The 21996-nt window shown below is 33.2% G+C and overlaps 3 protein-coding genes across 3 annotated transcripts in view; all 3 read right to left on the bottom strand.

The window, feature by feature from the left end:
- LOC118748776 (rabphilin-3A) overlaps positions 1-5942 on the bottom strand; it is a 24909-nt gene extending 18967 nt beyond the window's left edge. Inside the window, exon 1 of the mRNA XM_036483453.1 lies at positions 5033-5942. Within this exon, the coding sequence (XP_036339346.1) occupies positions 5033-5112 (80 nt within the window). The 5' untranslated portion in view covers positions 5113-5942. The remainder of the gene's footprint in view (positions 1-5032) is intronic.
- A 7014-nt stretch (positions 5943-12956) lies between these two features.
- On the bottom strand, positions 12957-18049 carry LOC118748773 (vacuole membrane protein 1). Its single transcript, XM_036483449.1, has 5 exons — positions 17848-18049; positions 15218-15744; positions 14879-15160; positions 14510-14816; positions 12957-14426 (listed from the first exon to the last, which is right to left on the bottom strand). The coding sequence occupies exons 2-5, from the start codon at positions 15583-15585 to the stop codon at positions 13992-13994; spliced, it is 1392 nt and encodes a 463-aa protein (XP_036339342.1). The 5' UTR covers positions 15586-15744; positions 17848-18049; the 3' UTR covers positions 12957-13991.
- Positions 18050-18690: 641 nt separating this feature from the next.
- Positions 18691-21996, bottom strand: part of LOC118748774 (gamma-aminobutyric acid receptor-associated protein) — a 4872-nt gene continuing 1566 nt past the window's right edge. The window contains 3 exon segments of the mRNA XM_036483451.1: positions 18691-19593; positions 19658-19762; positions 19764-19856. Of these exon segments, the coding sequence (XP_036339344.1) occupies positions 19525-19593; positions 19658-19762; positions 19764-19856 (267 nt within the window). The 3' untranslated portion in view covers positions 18691-19524.

Below are 21996 nucleotides of genomic sequence, written 5' to 3'. Positions count from 1 at the left end.
CAGATACAATACATACCAGTTTGTCGTCTAATGAACACGCAACTAGGGATGACAAGATTAATAAAATTTATTTATGTTCTGATTAATCGAACTATTAATCGATTAATTACGAAATTATAAGTATAATATCAGGGCACTTTTGCCACTTACAACATTTTTTTTCATATCACAATAGTACTAAATCTCATTTCAAAATTTACCAATAAGGTAACCATGGTTGTGAACATAGTCGTCGATGGATTGCACCAAGAACTAACAAATACTGGGCTAACTTGCCAGGGGTACACTGAGGACATTGTAATAATACGCAGGGTGAAATTCGAAAACACGCTGGGCTAATAGAACTACATAACTTGGAACACAATCAAAGCGCTCTCCAAGATACAAATCCTGACCTGTGTATGCATAACTGGAGCCATGAGAATTTGTCCAACCGCATCCTTGGAAGTTCTTTTAGATTTTACCCCTCCTTCATAGTCACATACAGATTCAGGTGAATAGAGCTTTACTAAGGATGACTGGTACCAATATCGGAGCAGAAGGGTCTCTTATTCGTAGGAAGTTGGATATTCTGACAAAGAAGTGCCAAGACATATCCGATAAACCAAAACATGATTACCATGGTAGTTGGACCGAAGCCAAGATACTCGAAACCCTTGGGAAAACATACATATGTCTATTTTAAAGGCTGGAACATTCAGAATGACTGACAGTCAAGCGGCTATCAAGGTCTCCAGGACTCATCAGGTACCATATAAACTGTTGATGGAGTGCCTTAACAAGCTGAATACTCTTGGTCTGACAAATGGAGTTTACGTTCTCTGAATTCCGGGACATATTGGTATTGAAGGAAACGAGATTGCCGATAAACTTGCGATGAAAGAAGCATCAACCCCTTCCATCGGCCCAAAGCCCGTCTGTGACTTAGGAAACTCTCTGCTCTGATCCGGTTAGAGGAAGAGGCTCACAGAAACCGCTAGTGGCATAATCGACCAGGTCTAGGGCAACCCAAAGCACTTAAGGAACATACATATAACCTAAAACGCTTTAAAGAATGTATGAGCTTATCCAAGAATAACTTAAGAATTGTTTGCAGGAATCCTGACAGGACATTGCAGGCTGAACTATAACCTGACTAAACTGGGAATTTACTCGCAGGAGCGATGCAGATTTTTCAGGACGGATATTGAGACTGCACAGCACATCTTAGAAGGGTGTCCTGCACTGATGATCAAACAAAAAAACACCTGGGTGGACCTCTAATAACCGAGGGCGAAGTGAAATCCGTAGATTTAGGTTCCATACTAAAGTTTCTCTCGGATACTGGATTAATAGATACACTATAAATCCATGAAGGGGCACAATAGATCCTGAGGTTGCAGTGTTTTATCGCCAACAATAATAATAATAATAATAACTCTGGTTGTAAGTCAAACAACTTTGCAATTTCTTAAAGTCGCACCACTGATTACAATGCCAAACCACATCACTGGTTTCGTTAATGACTACGTGAACTCGGTTTCAAAAGGCGATGGAGGAATGATACACTCTTTGAATTGTCAAGCTTTAGATTTTAAACGGAACACTGCTGAGTCATGGGAAGAAATGAAGGCGTTTTTTTTTCAAAATTTCACTTGCTCTTTGGTCAAAACTCTATGAGACAAATTACAACTACTAAGGTTGAAAGCAGTGTGGCGTTTTGAAAAATTCCTTATGGCGTCTGAACTATGGCATCTAAACTAACCGTAAATTAAATTTCTCTTTACAACTATTGGCTTCTGGAGAACCCTACAGTAAACAAAAGACAGCAACAGAAGTTTATGTTTTTGGGGTTTCTAATTACTAACCTGGGGCCTAATTTAAAATATTTAATATGACGGATTCAATATGGCGGACAAAAAATTTAAATCGATCCGATTAACTTGAACCGTTTTTCTCGGGGTATTTTGAGGTCTTTGATTCAAGATCAGATTTTAAAAATTCAAAATGGCGGATTCATCTTGGAACCACATGTTAATACGTGGCGTATGCGTAACTCAGAGAAATTTCATACGCCATGTATGTATGCACGTTTTAACTTTTCCGTTCCATTTTGAATTTTTTAAATCTGATTTCAGATTCGTGGTCGCTGTGGTGTAGTGATTAGCAGTAAACCGAAAATGCAAGTAAATGCGTTTAACTTTATAACTATAAATTTCGTATTAAGGTTATGAAAAACTTAATTTTTTTGTCAACCAAAGGAAGGTATAAAAGCTACACAACGGCAAATTCGTTTTATAAGTGACTTCCGTTTTCGTATGATTTATTTTACTCTTAAGTCGTACGAATATCACGTCCGACATCATGGAAACACCTACATGTGTAAGTGCCAATCTAGTATTATTATTATTATTAATAATCTTCAACCTTAATAATCTTCGATTGTAAATTTTTAAGTGAATCTAATCGATTTTAATCTTTTTGGCTACCATATTGAAACCGGCATTATGAATTTTTTAAATAAAAAATAATGAAAAATGCCGATTAATCGATTAATATCTTTTAATTAATTGCAATTTTTTGGCTTTCAATTAATCATTTGTTACATTATTCGAGTAGTAAATTTTAATTGCAATCCCTACGCGCAACTACTTTGTTTGAGGGGAAGTATAAACTCTTGTAATGGTGTCGCGTAACCGCGTGGCACGGACACTTGATTTAATTATGAGAGCCATTGCTACGCTGGCACACATAATATTCATTATAACACCATACCGCTGTTTTCACATTTTCATTTTGTTTGCTATAACCGCAAAACGGCAAATGACGTGCGGTCGCACACAAACTCACTTTTACTCATGGTAAAAAGTATTGAAATGACGACACTGCGACGACAGCACGGGATGGGCAGAATGAATGGCGATTGCAAAAGAAAAAAAAAATCCAAAAACAATACATGAAATCGAGTGAATTGTCTGCATACAATCAAGTAAGTAGTATGTAGATATACATTGACTGCGTCAGCTGCACGCTGTGACAAGCGGATATGGTTTTTGAAACAAATATGGATGCGTAATGTAAATATGGGTATATGCAAACGCACATATTGAAGATCTTAGCTTCAAACCACATAGGTATTTCTGAAGCAAATAGCTCCCAAGGTTTAAAATTCAAGCTCACTTATTAACTCTAATATTTTTGTTGGTTGTTTTCAAGATCGGAAAAATAGAACTGGCTATTCAAAAATACAAAAAAAAAACCTTATAAAAGAATAAACATAAACTACCAAATTGCTAACAAGAGTGCTGCCCAATAAGCAAGTTATGTTGAAGGTAACCAATTTTGATCTCATAAGAATAACAAAATTAAATCAAATTAGAAAATAAAGTTTACAAAATAGAATTAAATTAAATGTGAAATGAAATGAAATAAAATAAAACCAAATTAAGTAAAACGAAATGATACGAAACGCAGTGAAAAGAAGTTAAAGGAAGTGAAATTAAGTGAAGTGTAACCAAATGAAATTAAATAAAATGAGGGGAAATGAAATAAAAGAAAATTAGATGAAATGAAGTAAAATAAAATAATATCACATCAAATTAACTAAAATGAAAAGAAGTGAAATGAAATGAAATGAAGAGAAGGGAATTGAAATAAGAAGAAATGAAGTATTATGAAATAATATGAACTAAATGGAAATAAGGTGAAATTATATGAACTGAAGTGGAATGAAATGAAATGAGGTGAAAGGAAATGGATGGAAATTAGATGAAATTAAAAGAAAAGAAGCGAAATTAAATTAATTACAATCAAATCCAATTAAGTAAAATAAAATGAAATGAAACGAAACGAAATGAAATGAAATTATATGAAGGGAATAAAGTGAAATAAAGAGATATAAAGTGGAATGGAAGGAAAGTGATATAAAAATAAGTAAAGTGAAGTGAAATGAAGTGAAGTGAAAAGAAGTGAAATTAAATTATATAAAATCAATTCAAATTATATGCAATTAAGTGAGAGGGAATGAGATGAATTGAAATGAACTAAAGAGGAAGGAAATGAAATGAAGTTAAACGATTTTAAGTGAGTTGAAGTGAATCGAAATGATAGGACTTTAAATCAAATTAAATTAGGTTAAATTGGTTTAAATTAAATTAAATTAAATTAAAATACAATACAATAAAATAAATTTAGATTAAATTAAATTAATTCAAGTAAAGTTATTTAATTAAACTAATTAAATAAAATAAAATAAAATAAAATTTAATTAAGTTGCATTAAATTAAACTAAAATGAATTAAATGAGCTTAGAACAATTGTTTTCTTTTAAGATTCGAATACAAAACATTTTGTCAATTAATTCCGAATGTCTTCTTAATGACTTCAGTATTCTATTTTTACGACATTTTTTCAGAGACTTCTAAGGATGTTACTTTTTCCAAATCGATTTTTTAATAATAAATAAACTCAAACTATATGTTCACAATTCAAACTTTGGGAAATTTACTGCAGCTATAATCAAATAATTGTACATATTGCTTACTGGGCAAACTTTACAATTCCAAAATCGTGACTTCCTTGCTTTAATTAATTGTCTGGGATTCAGTTATGTAATAGTATCTGAACTAATTTTTCAACATTCGGTTAAATTATACGCATATTGAATTGCAAATGTACAAATTACCTTATAACTATATTTCTTTATATGTATGTATGTACATTAGACCGTATCAAAAAAAAGGTCGCCGTACAACTTCGAATCGTAAAATATTTGGGCAAGGCAACTTCGAAAAAAAATGCCTTCTGAGATAGGTCGCTTTCGAACTGCCTGCCAAGATAGGTCGATCTTCCACTCAGCCATCGATGTGTAGACATCACCGAAAAATATAGTTTCGGTCAAAAAAAAAACAACATTTCGCAATTGCCTTGCAAAAATACTTTAGACACAGCGATGTACAGCTAACTTTTTTCTTTGCTGCTGAGGTAGGTCTAATGAGGTCTAATGTGTATGTGTGTATATATTTCATTTGTAATAATTCCAAAATATATTTACTTTGCTCTCAATGCCAGTTGCCTGTCGCTGGGGCAGACAAACTTATTTCCGCTTGTGTTGTTGTGGCTTTGAAAATCCATTTCCTTCAGTGTAAATAAGCAACAATATTCAATGGAGTGATAGCAATGGCAACGATAAGTGTGGTGTTGGCGTTGGCGGTTACGGCGACAGCAGCAGTGTAAATAACTGACAGCCTGCTGTTGCGTTGGCGGCAATGGGAATTTACTATTGTCTATATTTTTATTGTTTTTGTTGTTGTTGCAGCTGTGCTACAATGTGTCATTGCATTGCTGTTAACTGTTGTCAGTTACACATAAATAGCCTTTGAAGCGGTTTTTCTTTCCTTATTCCTGCTGCTGCACACTCCACTGCGTATACGTACTTTTTCGTGCGGTATATTTTTGCGCAAATTTTTATTGCTATTGTTGTAGTATTTTCAAGAATTTTTGTTGTGCTGTGTGATATTTGCCTTGAAAATTCACATGAAATAGTACATACATATTTCTCGATATTCACAAGTGGTTATCGCGCAAGCTACGCGCATACACACACACACGTAAACATACACACACTCATGAACTTTTGTATGTATGCGTCTACTCAAGTGATTGTATATTTTTCGGCGCAGCTACAGCTGGTGCAGGCAAAAAGGATACTGCTGCATGTAGATTATACATACGAACTAATGCGTATTTCGCACAGTGGAAGGGTTAAGTAATCTTTTAAATCCAGCACTATCTTTTGTTTAACTTGTTTCACACTTTTCAAAACTTCATTTAAGTTATCATATTTTTTATTTAAACTTTCATTAGTAGCACTAACTTGCTCGCCTAATTTCATAATTTTAAAGCTCTTCCATACATTTACTTTTACATTTTACTTATTAACATATTCTTTGCTATTTTTGGCGATTTTTTATTACTTCTCTGCTCATTTTCTGCTATTTTTCCGCTATTTGGCGTCTGCGATACGCCCTCTTCAATCGGCGGCAATGTACTGAGTGCCTAACTAAACAATCGGTGTCTGGAGTGCTGCCAGTCTGAGCCGCCGACGATACACTCGCCTGTTGCACAGTCGAACGCACTTGAACGCGCCGAAAAAAATTAACAACAACAACAAGAGTAACACAAGAAAATCTTTGTCATAATGAAACACTATCGCTTTAGTGCCAAAAACCCCACTACGATTTTTAGTGTAATTGTATGCGTGCGTTATCATCCCCACAAGGCGAAACAGCTGTCATTCACACAAACACTAATGTAAGAATGTATGTAAATGTGGGGGTAAATGTGCATGAATGTTCGGCCATGTTGGCATAGCACGTTCGTGTCTCCAACGAATACGGATAACAGGAGGCATATTACAAAGAGTAACGATAGGTTTGTTCACCTAATACAGCGAAATATATGAACGAATTGAAAAAAAAATTAAATTAAATAATATAAAAAATTGCATTAAAATTAAGTTAAATAAAATAGAATAACAAAAGATAAAATAACACGGCATAACATAACATAACATTCAATAAACTAACGTAACGAATGCCGTCGTCTCAATAAACTCTATGAATATCCCCACTGTACAGGCCCCCTTCTAGTTAGCTGCTTCAGAGCATCCGGTAGCAATGCATGCTTCCATGCTGCTACGAATACATAAATATGTACATTAGGGGTGCTCAAAAATACATAGGAAAATCAACTGTTTTGATTTTTCCTGCTGCCACCCCCCATAACTGAAGAATATTAAAAATAAGGAGACACGTGTTTTTTTTTTCAAATCTGGTAAAATTTACCCGGGCTGGGGGTTCGAATTTTCCCTTATATTTTACATCGGGAAAATAAATTTTTTCGTAGAATTGCTATAAAATCCTTAAAAATAAATATTTTTGCATCGAATAAGACTGTTTCCCTTAAGAAGTCTTCAAAAAATAACACTATGACGCTTAATTCACTTAACAATTTCACTAAGTTTGTCTTAATAACCGATAATCCTTTCTGTTATATACAAAAATTAGTTATTTTATGTTTTCATAACCACATCATGCGCGAACAGCTCAATGTGGTAAAAATTTTGAAAAGCAGAGTTGCCAGATACTTGAAAATTAAAAATTATTTAGGGGCTCAATAAAATATTTAAGTTTCATCTAAAAGCTAAAGCGTTTGAAGAGATTTTAAAACATGTTTGTACGGGGTTGCCACCTTTCCAAAAGATACAACAACGGCTATTTTTTAGAAATTTAAGCTAACTTAATACCACAATATGGGTATCAAATGGTAGGTTTATGCACTCCCAGCAGAGGTTTTTGAAAATACATACTTAAATTCACATATATTTTTGGATAGGGTTGCCATTTATCTATAATAAACAATTTTTCAAATCATGCTACATGCAGTTAAGTAAAATATGAGTTTCAAACCAAAGACATAATTACCTAGTCCAAAGCTTATGCGTACACCTTTCGTGTGCTACCCGTATTGTGGTATAAAATATATATGCTTTAATTTTTTTTAAATCATTGTTCTATTTTTTTATAAAGTTGGCAACCCCGTTCAAAAAAAATTTTAAATATCTTCAAACGCTTTTAGTTTTGATAAAGAGACTTAAATATTTTATTGACCATTAAATAATTTTAAACTTTCAAATATCGGGCAACCTTATTTTTCAAAATTTTTTACCACAAACCTACGGACAACATCGAGTAGAATGCAAAGAAGAATTATACACGTCCATTGTGCTCTTCGTGCTTAAAATAACTAATTTTATTAAGATTTAAAAAAAAAAATACGTGCTTCCTTATTTTTCAAATTCTTCAGATCTGGGGGGTGGCTGGAGGAAATAAATTTAAGGCCACCCTAATGTACATAACGGGTGATTTTTTAAGAAATATGCATAAAATTTGCAAAATCTCATCGGTTCTTTATTTGAAACGTTAGATTGGTCCATGACATTTACTTTTTGAAGATAATTTCATTTAAATGTTGACCGCGGCTGCGTCTTAGGTGGTCCATTCGGAAAGTCCAATTTTGGGCAACTTTTTCGAGCATTTCGGCCGGAATAGCCCGAATTTCTTCGGAAATGTTGTCTTCCAAAGCTGGAATAGTTGCTGGCTTATTTCTGTAGACTTTAGACTTGACGTAGCCCCACAAAAAATAGTCTAAAGGCGTCAAATCGCATGATCTTGGTGGCCAACTTACCGGTCCATTTCTTGAGATGAATTGTTCTCCGAAGTTTTCCCTCAAAATGGCCATAGAATCGCGAGCTGTGTGGCATGTAGCGCCATCTTGTTGAAACCACATGTCAACCAAGTTCAGTTCTTCCATTTTTGGCAACAAAAAGTTTGTTAGCATCGAACGATAGCGATCGCCATTCACCGTAACGTTGCGTCCAACAGCATCTTTGAAAAAATACGGTCCAATGATTCCACCAGCGTACAAACCACACCAAACAGTGCATTTTTCGGGATGCATGGGCAGTTCTTGAACGGCTTCTGGTTGCTCTTCACTCCAAATGCGGCAATTTTGCTTATTTACGAAGCCATTCAACCAGAAATGAGCCTCATCGCTGAACAAAATTTGTCGATAAAAAAGCGGATTTTCTGCCAACTTTTCTAGGTAATAAAATTCAATGATTTGCAAGCGTTGCTCGTTAGTAAGTCTATTCATGATGAAATGTCAAAGCATACTGAGCATCTTTCTCTTTGACACCATGTCTGAAATCCCACGTGATCTGTCAAATACTAATGCATGAAAATCCTAACCTCAAAAAAATCACCCGTTACTACCTTGACAGTCGGTTACTCAGTTGCACAGCAGGGGTCTTCATCAAAAGTGATAAACCCTTGACAAACTTGATAAAATGATAAATTTATAATTTTGATAAATGAACTGTCAAAATTTGTAAGGACATCTATTTAACCAAAGTTTATCACTTTATCAAACGATTTGGGTGGATAAACGTATAAATTTCAGTAAAATGCAATCCTGACAGACTGCCAGGTGTTCGATTTTGCTACGAACACATAAAAAGCAAATTAGCAAAATGGACGAGGTAAGAATGAAACGTAACTAGCCAGACAAGTTGAATAATAAATAATTTTGTCCAATTATTAACCAAGGTGTGTTCATGAAAGAATGCCGATAAACTGATAAATTTAAGCAATTTATCGCTTTATCACTTTAGATGAAGACCCTTGGCATGATGGGGTGCCTACAACAACAATGCAGACAGACTGGTTTGGTTTGAAGCGTGACGGCTACCCGAAATAGAGGGTGGTTTTTAACCTTTTTAACCGCATACAAATATGCCTGCTATGTACATACATATTGTATGTATGCATCTATGTATGTACTTGCAATACCGACTCCTTTACAACAAAAATTACTGCACATGTATATTAGTTATTATCCTTATCACTGGACGCATCGCACGCATCAACCCGAAATAAACGTTGCCAAAAGTAACCGTCAATTGTGACTTAAGTGAAAAAAGCGTACAATTTTGTACACTTTTCGGTGACTTTGCTATAATTAACAAGTTCCTTAGGCAAATTTATTTATATAACCAAATAATGGTGGCGCTGTTGGGGTTTCGGTGCTGGGCGACTTGCGGGCTAATTTGAGCTGTTGAGTGACTAATTTAGATGGACGCTTAATTTGAGGAATGAATTTTTTTAAATTTTTTTATTTGCAAGGCGGTTTTTCACGTACATATGTACACTAAAGTAAGTAATAAGCATTAGAAAAGAAATAGGGGCATCAGCCACTTAACATTAGTCGATGGTCCTCTGCATTAATAACACAGTTCAAAATTCAAAAAATAAAAGCTGTTATTACTGTTTAGTGGCTCTTGTCTCAAATCCTTTTCTAATCCATTTACACCCCTTACTAAAGTAAGTAGCAAGGATTGCTAAAGTAAGAACAAAAGATTAGACATGGGCTCGACAAGGATTCGAGACATGAGCCACTTAACAGTAGTAACTGTTTTTATTTTTAGAAATTTGAATTGTGTCGTTATTGCACAGGACGATCGATATGCTGCCATATGTTTTATGCATTAAAATTGACACACTGTATAGCATACACATGGTTGTAGTAGATGGTATAATTATTTTGATTTATTAGTCATAACTTGTCACTAGTATTTACTGTGGGATATCTTAACAATAATAAAGCCACATGCTGGCTGCGCCATTACTGCATTAATTTCATTGTTAGGCGTATTTTTTTTTTATAATTAGGTATTAGTATTTATTGGAGCGGTTAGATACACATATGTATGAAAAAATATGTTTGTACCCGCCGACAACAAAAACGTAAAAAAGGGAGGGTAATCATTACACTGTACAGCACTTGGCTGGGTCATAATTAAAAAAGTAATCAAACCCTCTTCTTATTGTGATATGCATATTTTTATACCTTGTATATAAAAATTTTAGAAAAAACATTTAAAAGCAAAAATACCTTTTTTTATTAAAAAAAATATATTTTAAACAAAAAAATTAGTAATTAGTAATACAACTGAATACTTTATTTAAATAAAACTGTAAATTATCTTTAATTTTATATATATGTATGTAACTTATTATTTAAAAAATCAAGGCACATGGTCTTCTTATATTTTTCTATGCCATTGATTTCTGTTACATATACAGTGAACCACATAAAAACTGAGACGCGACATTTTAGAAAGTCTTGGCTATTTTTCTTTAGTTTATTTAATGTTTATTATATAGTTTGTATAGCTGATTACTTAACAAACAGCATATAGTAAATCCAAATTTCAGTCTTTGTGAAAATTCTACAATGTTTGACCAAAACTTTTAACATTTTATTTGCATATTAGACATAATTTTGGTATGCAGTTTTGTAGCCCATTAAATTTTACTATAAGAAAGTGCAAGTTTGAAGTACCTTTGACTTACCGTTGATTTTTGGCAATTTTTTTGTTGACGGTGTTCCGCATTTTTTTCCATGCAAAGTATGTTCGACAATTTTTTTTTTATATGGAAGAAGGTGTATGTTTATAGTGATATTCAACAATTAGAGTTATATTTAACAAACTTCTTTTTATATTATTGCACAAAAAAAAAGTTCGATTGCAGTTTGACTTCATAGTCTTGAGGGCCATTTTTTAATCCAAGAGAACTATTATCAATTTCTTTTCAACATCTGATGCGATTGATTTGATAAAAACACCATGTGTTTTGATTTTTTACATAACAAGTCATACATAAAATTAAAGGAAAATTTCTATTTTATTTAAATAAAGTATTCAATAATATTACCAATGAGTATTTTTTTATTTAAATCACTTTTTTATAGAAAGAATTGGTATTTTTTACTTTTGAGTGTTTTTCTCAAATTTTTATATTCGAGGTTTAAAAATATGCAAATCTGAAGAAAACCCCCAATCAGGTCAAAATTTTTTAAATATAGATACGGTTTTTAATTTTTCGATGATCTCTGACCTTTGACCCCTTATAACACCTGCAATAATAGTTTGCACAAAAAAAAGTTGTATACCGTTTAAATAAGAGCAAAAGAATGAATTCGTCTATATTTTTACTTTTTTAGTTGTTTACATCCAATAATTAAAAATAAGTTTTTACCAAAGGTCTTACTTCGAACTTCGAAGGCCCCTTTCTCGATTTCGAAGGTTAACTTCGAAAAACGGAGAAATTACTTAATTACTTATGACCTAATCTCTTAAAAAAATGTTTTGGTGCAATACGCAGAAAAAAATTTGATTTTGCCGTGTCGTTTTGTTAGTAAAATAATTTAAAGCTGCTTTAATCAATATTTTTTCGCTTAAAACAATAACTATTATTGAGTTCTATTTTTTCGCAGATATAAAATTATTTATAAAATTTAAAAGGTCATAAAGACTGCAATTTTGACCAAAAAATGTTGGGACTTTTTCCTTTTAATCGGCTATCGCTGCTTCTGAAAAGGATACGTCAGAAATTATGCTGGTATAGCTTTTGAGTTTTTTGAACGATCATTATTCTTAAGTGAAAAAAGGTGTATTCGCGTATTTTTTCAGCAGCAAACTGTCAGCAGCAAAATTCTAATGAATTTTTATCTGTTCTCTCTCAAAGAGAGAAATGTTAGCAAAAGTACGCGAACGCAAAACCAGCAAAAACTTGCAAGTTTTTAGTACAGCTGATCGAAATTTTGTTTACATGCAAAAGCATAAAACAGAAAACATGAAAAGAATATAAATTTAAAGTTTTCCTAAAGCAATTTGCTAATCAAACATGCGTAAATGAGTATTTGCTTTCTTCCGATACATTTGCATTTCTAATAAGTTATTTCAAACTTAAAAAATCTTAATAATAAATCTACATCTAAATCTAAAATAAATTTCCATATTTTCATAAATTGAAAACAGATTACTTTGATCAGCTGTTTTTCTTGCTGGCAAAAATTTTTCCAGCAGAAACTAGCAGCTTTCATTAGAATGAAATGTCAATTTGGTCTCTCAATTCCCCTACTTTGCTGGATTTTTGTGTACGTGAACACGAAAATCTGATAGATTTTGATAGTTATCAAAAACTATCAATACGCGAATAAACCTAAAATAAAACTTAATAACAATTCTTATCTATGAGCGAAAAAATAAAAATCATAAAATAAATAAAATAATAAATAAATAAAAAAAATCATAAAATAATCATTATTTTTGATCAAATAACGTACCTGGTAAAAAAAATCTCCTAAAAAAACAAAAATTTGGTGAAAAATATGGTATCGAACCTTTTAAGCATTAATCCCCGATTCTTAAATCCCTAGTTAACGTTCACAACTAGTACCTTAAAAATATAGTAACATTTCTGATCCAAACGATCGGAGATTTCTAACCAAATAATATAGCAATGTTAAATTATACCCTTGTTCGTATGCGCATATTAATAAAACTGCAATTATTTTTATGTACTCATTTATTTTATTTTTATAGTATGCAAATGTTCAATTTTGGTTTATCATTTATTAAATATTTCACATTACATAGTTTATTACTTGAATTTACATGAATTTTATAATCTTACAACTTCTTGGCAAAGCCTTTTTTGGCGCTCTTTAACTCTTTGTGAATTCTCATTTCATTTAATTTTTGCAATGTCTTTTTATTTCGCTTTTGGGGTTTTTGTGTTAGGTTTTTTTTTTGGCCAAATGTATATGTACTTATATTAACTATTCCATTTTTCTTTGAATCTATTATATTTTAATTAAAAATTTATCACGCAACTAATGCTAAAATACAACAGCAACGCATCTAAAACTAATTTTTGTTTGTTTATTCAATTTCTAATTTTTTTTTTATTTGTTATACGCCACCGCTTCTCTACACTACTTTTTATTCAACCTTTTCCATTTTCTTAGTACTCGAAAATACATTTCATGTTAACATGAAAATAAATGCACACAAAACACACTCATATTCTTACATGTGTAGTAGGTTTAATGTTAAATAAATTGGGGTTGCACACGATGTGCTCTTCCTAGTTTTTTGTACATGCATACATACAAATTATTTAGGACTAGTTTATTATGTTTTCGTAGTTTCTTCAATAAACACACTTTGTATAATTTAAAGTAAGGTAGCATTCACAATTTAAATAAAAATATTAACTAAATCATCTTAGTTTCCATTTAACCATTCGCGCAGATGATGGTCCATTTTTTTATTTAATATACCATTGCGATGATTGCTTATCTCTTTTTGATTAGGAATTTAGCTAAACACAACATTAGTAGACGTATAGGCAATTAGACTTGAATATAAAGTCCAAATTTTGCAGCTCATCTCTTTACTACTCATATTTCTCTGGGATTTTACCACTTTCACGTAATTCAGTCACATATGCTCCGGCTGTTTTTTTTTTTAACTTTTTCCTGCTCCTTATCTAGCGGCGGATCTACCCCTTTGCCGACGCTTCGCCTGTCTTCTTTGCAGGCTCCTAATCCTTTGTTATCGACTTCTTCATCTTTTTCACATGTTTTTTGTGTAGTCGCTTGTGATAGTTTTGCGCCAATGAATTTACGATCGAGATTATGAAGTAGCAGACCATACCAATGACGAACGTCTCAAACACCTTGGACAATAAATTACCAGATTCGGCTGCGGGCTGTCGTTGGCGATGCAAATGTTTCTTTTGGTTGTTGAGGAAACCCTTGAAAGGCTCCTGCAGTTTTTTGCCCAATATGGGCAACTTGCCAAGCAAATCGACAGCGCGTTCAATTAACGCTTCATTAAAGGCAATAATAACGAATACTTTCTGGATGTGCATCTTGATGATGGCTTTACCTATGAGCGTAGCACCGAAGAAAGTCCAGAATGGCACCAAAAAGTGACCGCATGTGATACCGGCCAAGTCGAAGAGTGGATTAGGAATCTGTAAAGGAACATTGGTTGAGTTTAATGCTGTCTTGTCTTTGCTATTACGATATTATGTATATTTTTTTGAATTGTACTTACACTAGCACATGCCAAAATGCCCAGAAATCCAACACGTTCTACCACACGTTCCATAAATAGCTTGCCCTTATCCATTAAGCTTAAATTTTTCTGATTACGTTTAGCTTTCAATGCCTCAAATTCCGCCAACTCCTCAGCGTCATCGGGGTCGTAGCCAGATAAACGCGCTGCCTTTGCCATGAAATAGGGCGGCAATTCACCTAAAGCAGTACCGGCACCCCAGAGAAACGCTTCCATCCGCACTTTACTCATTATCATCCAAAGATTTGGTAGTTTCTTTGCATATGGCTCCTCCGGACAGATAATACTAAACAGAAACACAAATTGATATAGCGTGGCGTTTTAATTTACAAAATTTCGCGGACTCACTCATCTGGATATGGCGGCCTTGGAAAATTTAACGAATTGCATTCGTATGCAGCAAGTGTTACGCTGGCTATATGTGGTCCCAGATACAACAAAAATGTGTGCAATCCGGTACCCAATCCTACTGAAGAGAGAACACCTAAGCCAGTCCAGTAGATGATGAACCATGTATTGCGTCGTATAACGTCCAACACTATCTGGTGTGGGCCAGGCAGGTAACAAATAAAGCTGAGGAACATACCTAAAACTAAGATTGCAGCGAGTAGACCACGTTGTTGAAGTAACCTATAAGGTAAGAATTTACTTAAAATATTAACAAATTTTGAAAACCACAAAACGTACCGCTTGCCATTCGTTTGCACTAGCGTGGCCAACTCCAAGCCACAATATCTCACCGTTTGTACGGGTCGACGCCACAACACAATCCCTTCTCGTTCGGAGCGCTCCTTTTCTTTTTGCAACTTGGATTGTGATTTCTTGCGTATAAGTGACGGAGCAGAGGTGGATGTTGTGATGCTGCCACCAAAAGGCGAAGCGCCGCTACTCGTCCAAGGAGTGCCGCCATTAGACTTTCTGTGCGCAGTAATTGCGTTGCCCGAAGCATTCGGCTTTTGTTTTACACTGTCAGCATTTTGTTGTTGGTTTTGCTGCTGCTGCTGCTGTTTGCGATTTCGGCTGGTTGGCGTATCCTTCTTCGAATGTTGTGACATTTAAGATTCGAATATTTCACAGAGGCAGGTGGATCGAAAATGTTGAAAAGTAGTGTTAAGTGTTTAGTTAAGTGATAACACAAAAAAGCGTTGTGAGCAGTAGACAGTAGAGTACTGATGCAGAAAGAATAGTGAGACAGGAAGGGAAAGCAAGCAGCGCTGGAAAAAAAACAGAAAATTCAGATACAAATTAAGATATGTATGTATTTATTTAGTTTGAGCAAATTTAACTAATGTACAGACGAGCATCTTATCTGATTAATAGTCATAATCTTATGCACGTATGAATTACTATCTAAAAACAAACTTATGGACAAGAACGTGAATATTTTTTATGTAGGGGGAAAGATATTTTGTCTAATATGTGATAAACCAATAGTTTCACTACGAGGGATGTACTTTGAACTTTTACTATATTTAAAACGCACTGCCTAGCACCAACGTTGGAAATAACAAAAATCGGGTAGCAATAACAACAAAAGCCAATCATTTAATAAACGACAAAAATATTTTTTATTGACCATAAATTAAAAGGGCGACGGTTGTTGAACTACGGCCAGAACAAATTGCAACAAAATACTGTAAGTGATATCGTAATTCAAGAGCTTCTTATTAAATACATTGAGTACATCACCCGCTGCCGACATATGGATTTCCGTATATACATACATACATATCAGCATTTGGAGATAAAACTAATGACCAATGAATATAAAACTAAGTTTGCTCAACATCAAGAGGTAAAATGATTCATGCGAAGCGAAAAATCAGAATAGCGCGTATCAGACATCCTAGCATTTGTAGCCGTTTTAGCACCACTAGTACTTGCCGGGGTAAAATCAGCCGGAAAATGAGCTTTGAACAGCACCAACGTCAAAGAACTTATTTATGTCCCTACCCTGCGCGTATTTAATTTAAATATATGCCTTGCTTTGCTGGTAAATTTTCTGCTACATTGGCCAAAAATTGGTGCTTCAATAAGACAAATGAGGTGCCCTACATGTTGATTGAACTAAATAGTTCACACTAACAAGAGTGACTATGCAAGGCGACAAACCATCGTGTGTGCATGTGACACAATGGTTTGCATATAATGCTTTTTTATTAAGTTTTTTAATAGTAAGCCTAATATATGAATATCGCTCAATATAACATAAAATAATATTTAGTGGCAAAGAGAGGAGAACTAAATAAACAATACAATTGTAAAAGAGATCATCATGCAATACCGGCGCACCAATGAGACGAAACCACATACTATGTATATGTCGAGTGAAGCGAAGCAGCAATACATACTATAAATTGACAAAACCAAAACGGCCTCGAAATTAACGAACAGCGGCTAACAAATGAGAGGCACTTTTGGGCCGTTAGCACATGTAAGACATGCTACGAATGTATCAAGGCTCATCTATACATGGATGCGCGTTGGAATGTATGTACAAGGCAGAAAATTTGGCGGACGCTCGAAAAATATTTTGCCAATGCCAATTTTAACACGATTTCCTAAGATGTAAACTAATGGCATCCTCACAATCAGCATGCCACACCTTCAAAGCAAGATGTATGTATGTATATATTTAAAATTACACCTCTTCCGTTCTACACGATCCGCCCTCGATAATCATTTAGTAAAATGTCTAGCTACGTGCATGCATACATAGGTATCATATCATAGGTACATATAAAACTGCATACATTGCAGCTTGTCGAGCAAGCGTCACCAACAGCAACGTGGTAACAATTTACAATGTTTACTTGCACTTGCTTGCAGATACAGAAAACACGACTTGCAAGAGCTCTTCAGAAAAATAATGGTGAGCCATACTTAGCGTGACTACGCCAAAGATTATCCTTGGCGGCTTAACAACGGTCTACTTGACTCACCGTAGCTTGCTTTAGTGCATTTTATTACTGCACGAAGGGAGGAAATACACATACCTAAATATAACTTTGTACATATCAGATATAGTTTACGGGTGATCCAACAACTCCGGCATTTGTAAGGTTACAAAACCCAGGGAAAATCAATTTTTCACCCTCGTCGCGCCTGTTTTTAATTCACGATACTTCTCCAATTTAACACGTAATCGAAATCGGTAAAAACCAGTAACCACAAAATATTTAACAACATATATATGCAGATTAATAGTTTTAGGCCACAAACAAACACCCTAATATGTATTTATATTTAAATACAGGAAAACGCTTTCGTGCTGTTTCACAAATTAGCACTATCGTAACACATGACTTTGCATTTACCTTTTAGATTTCTGGTAATTCGAAGTTAGTTACAGCTTTTGTTTGTTTGCTTTCCGTCACCTTTTTCAGTAATTTATTTGACTTTACGCGTTTTCAAATTTGCATGTATTTACAACGTTATTTAACATTTAATAAAATTTTTACTACAATTCCATCCACTGCCAAGGATCGAAAACAAACAACCCAGCGCAAAATTCATCATCAACTGGGACCGCAAAAATGAACTCCGAAAAAACACGAATGTCAGTTGAAAGATAATTACAAACAAATCAAACAAAGAAAGAAGGTAGAGCAATGACAGCACTGACATATCGAGCGAATTGACAATCAGCTGCTATGAGGAGTTGCCATAAGCTCCGAAAGTTTTGTATTTGACTAAAATTTGGAAGAAATTTTCTTAGCCCCATGATTCAATTATTATTATCATTATTGAATCATGCCTTAGCCCCACATACATATGTATGTATAAATTATTGAATGAATAAATAACGTACTATAAACAAATTGGAACAATTTTAGAAGGGTAATTTAACAACAAATTCCTTAAATCAATAAGGTTCAGCGTTTTGAAACTTTATATAGACATCTATTAGAACCCCCCATATTTACCATAATACCGTGTTCGGTGGTTAGTAAAGTAAAGATTTAACACGCATTAGTTTATACCTACTTTGTATTTTTCTTCATAAATACCAAGATGTGTTTAATTGCTGGGATGCATTTACCCTAACCCTTTAAAATAAATAATACCGCGTGAAGGCTGAAATACCTTGCAACCAGCTTTGGTTGTTCGCAGTATTGTTTAAAAAATGACCGTTGAACTCTTAATAAAAAGCCCATTAATTATTTTAAGAATATCGTAAGCCACGAATTTGCTTTATTTCGAAACTCAAAACCTTAACTACGTTTGTAAAACAAAACATCAACTCTAAAAATAAAAAACCATTACATCGGCTTAAAAAAGCCAAAATACCAAAATAGAAACGAACTTATATGTACGTGCAAGAGATTAAGAAAAAACATTCAGCTCTATCGCCAATTCCATGTAAATAAATTTTTCACAAGATTTTACAAGCAAAACAAAAACAAATTGGGAAAAGTTGTTCTTGTTTTATTTTATAATTTTTGGGGAAAATTGTTCACACGGAGTTCCCGATAAGGCCGATTCAATTCAACAATGTTTTACACAAGAAAAGGTGGAATTTCGAGTTTAAAAATTAATTTTCCAATTAAAACAGAAAAGGCTAAATCAATGATAGTGTAGACAAAAGATGCCGCATAAAATGTAAATTTAATCGGCTTAAAACATTTATAACTAATATTTAGAGCTACATTCGTAAATTAGTACATATATATAATATATATTTATTGAATATATATTTATATACATATAGCATATTATATTGATTTTATTATACTTTGTTGTATTCATATTTGAAATTTATTAAATTTTCTGTCGCATATCTTGCTGAAGAGAATTTCATCAATTCTGATTTTTCCATCGAGTTATCTAAACTAAAATTTTCTTCATACACCCCAAAGTATTTAAATCATTATAGCATATGTGTATCCACATAAAATTTTCAAATGTTTCTTTTTGTTTTCCTTTGCAATACAGTAATCTCTTCACATATGCTGCTCTGCCAACTTGTCCGTCCTCCCATAGGTAAATGCGCCCTAATTTTTGCCATAAACATTTTCATCGGAATAGGCGATGTACAGGAAATAGTCCTCCTCATGATGTTCCTGGGAAATAGGTATTATATAACAACAAAGATCACAAAATAATCGGCAATTTTTATTTTTTTACCTGATAAAGAGATCCCATTGTTGCCGATGTTGGTGGAATTACATTGTTGACAAAAAAGAAGAGTGCGTCTTCCGGGCGCAAATGTATACGCTTACGAATCAAAAAAATAGAATTGGCCAACTGTTAAGTCAGATGGTACCAAATATTTCTTTTTATCCAAATCGCCAATGCGTGCTTTGGGCGCCTTCTCCACAATAACCTGCAAAAGAGTAGAAAAAAGGTTTTAAAGCATGGATATGATTCAAATGCATATTGTTCACTATAGCCTTTTCCAAATATAACTATGTCCAATAGTTTTGACAATAAATAGTATAATAAATAAAAAAAAACTCTTATCAGTCAAGAGTCGAAAAAACGAAGACGGGCTCCTTAGGCAATAACAACAGTGCTGTAATTTTTTAGATTTTTTTTTGAGTATGCAGTTTTGTAGTTGATGCATTTTCAGTATAATAAAGTACAAGTTTTAAGTGGCTATAAACTACCGTTGATTTTTGAGAATTTGTCGATTTTTCCTAAATTTTGTAAAAACTTAATTTAGTATATGCCATTTGATGCAGAATGAACTATATTTCTATTAAAAATTAACGACAAAAATTCATTACCAAAAACATTGCAAATATTAAAAAAAAGAACACTGTACGGAAACATATTCTGGTGAGTGTATGTATATTCGATAAAATATCCCACATTTAATCTACATATAGAAAATAATTATAAATTTTTTGAGAAAACTCAATCAAAGTTAGATCAACTCATATACAAACAAAAAAAAAAAACAGACGTAGACACATACATATCTTCTGCAATAGAACAGAACCAAGTAACTGGTTTTTTGTAAATTGTAAATTTTACTTTATGGCTGCTAGAAACCATAGTGAAACAATATACTATTATTATTATTATTTCACTACGCTAGAAACAAGACAGAAAAAAATTATAGAAGCGCATAAAGATGTTTTTTTCAAGATTTTGAAAAAAGAAACTACAACAAAAGCTTTCTAGTTACTGGGTTCTATTCTATTACAGGAGATATCTTCCCCTTCTTTAGCGAGTTAGTTATTTGTTACACTGGACATAGTTATCCGTTTTAATTGTATGCTAAAATCTCCAAAAAATAAATTTTGATTTAATTTTCTTTATTATTAAACGTGCGATAAGTTAATATTGTTACCTTAAAAGAGAAAGGTATTTTTTTCTTTACAGAGTAGTTACAAAACTGTATAAAAAAAGTTTTTCATTTGGGAATTTTTTCTAAACCGTGATTTTTAATAGTCACTGAAATTAATTTATTGGTGTAGTAGTTTTTTTTCAAATTCCATCATGTCCTTAAGGAGCAATGCCTCCACATTTCTACAAAGCTGAATTCGGAAAGAAATATAGTTAGCGGCTTTCTATATTACGGTATTTTTGATAGTTTTAAATATTTCAATGTGCCCAATAATCGATGTAGTTTAAACTACTATTGATAATTACCAAGCGCCAATGATGATCCAGTTACAAATTTCAAAGCAATTTGAATGCATGTCCACATTTGTCGGTATCCAAATTCGTGTAAAATAAGAAAATAACCAAACTTATAACAGAAGTCCTGAATCTTAAACCAATTTTGAAGATCCTTCAAGTTGTTTCAAAAATAATTTCCTCACTACAAACTTCATTGGCGCTTACCTTCGATAAACTATCCTACTTGCGAAATTCACTTTATAAAATAAGCCCAACAATGACTAATAAAACCCGATTTTGGTTTCTTTTTTGCAAATCTGTATAAGAGCATGCACATATGTATGTACATACATATTTATTTATTTATTTATTTATTTATTGAAACGCCAATCGGCTTTACACATAATAAAAAAGTAAAATTTTGTACCAATTTAAAAACGTAAATAGTTAACAATAATTATCAATTGCAAAAATTATAAATAGATGTCGAATGAGTACATATGTATAACTCAAAGAACTGATTTTAGAACACGAATGAGACCAGCGTGAGAACCTCCAAAGAAATTAACACTTGGTGCATGTCGGTTGACTAAGCTTGCCATATGTACCATATGGAAAGTAATTTTGCGTGTAAATGCAATGGGCTATTTGGAGAAAGTTTACAAATTGAGTGAATGTACATATCCATTACCTTAATATAGAAAGGCGCTAACTGAAATGCAAAAAAAAACCGTAACTAACTAAAAATTTGTATTACTTAAAATGATGTGGGGACTTAGAATTCGATGAATGCATCATAATCAATCAAAAGGGAATTTTGAATTTTTACTTAGTTACGAAATTTTGTATTTCAACGACTATGAGTTAGGGCCTTTCTATATTAAGGTAACGATATG

The sequence above is a fragment of the Rhagoletis pomonella genome, unplaced genomic scaffold (genome assembly GCF_013731165.1).
Source record: "Rhagoletis pomonella isolate Grant_MI unplaced genomic scaffold, Rhpom_1.0 Rhpom_scaffold_00013, whole genome shotgun sequence".
Classification (NCBI taxonomy): domain Eukaryota; kingdom Metazoa; phylum Arthropoda; class Insecta; order Diptera; family Tephritidae; genus Rhagoletis; species Rhagoletis pomonella.
Note: the sequence above shows the minus strand (reverse complement) of the source record. Positions and strands in the feature narration are given on the sequence as shown.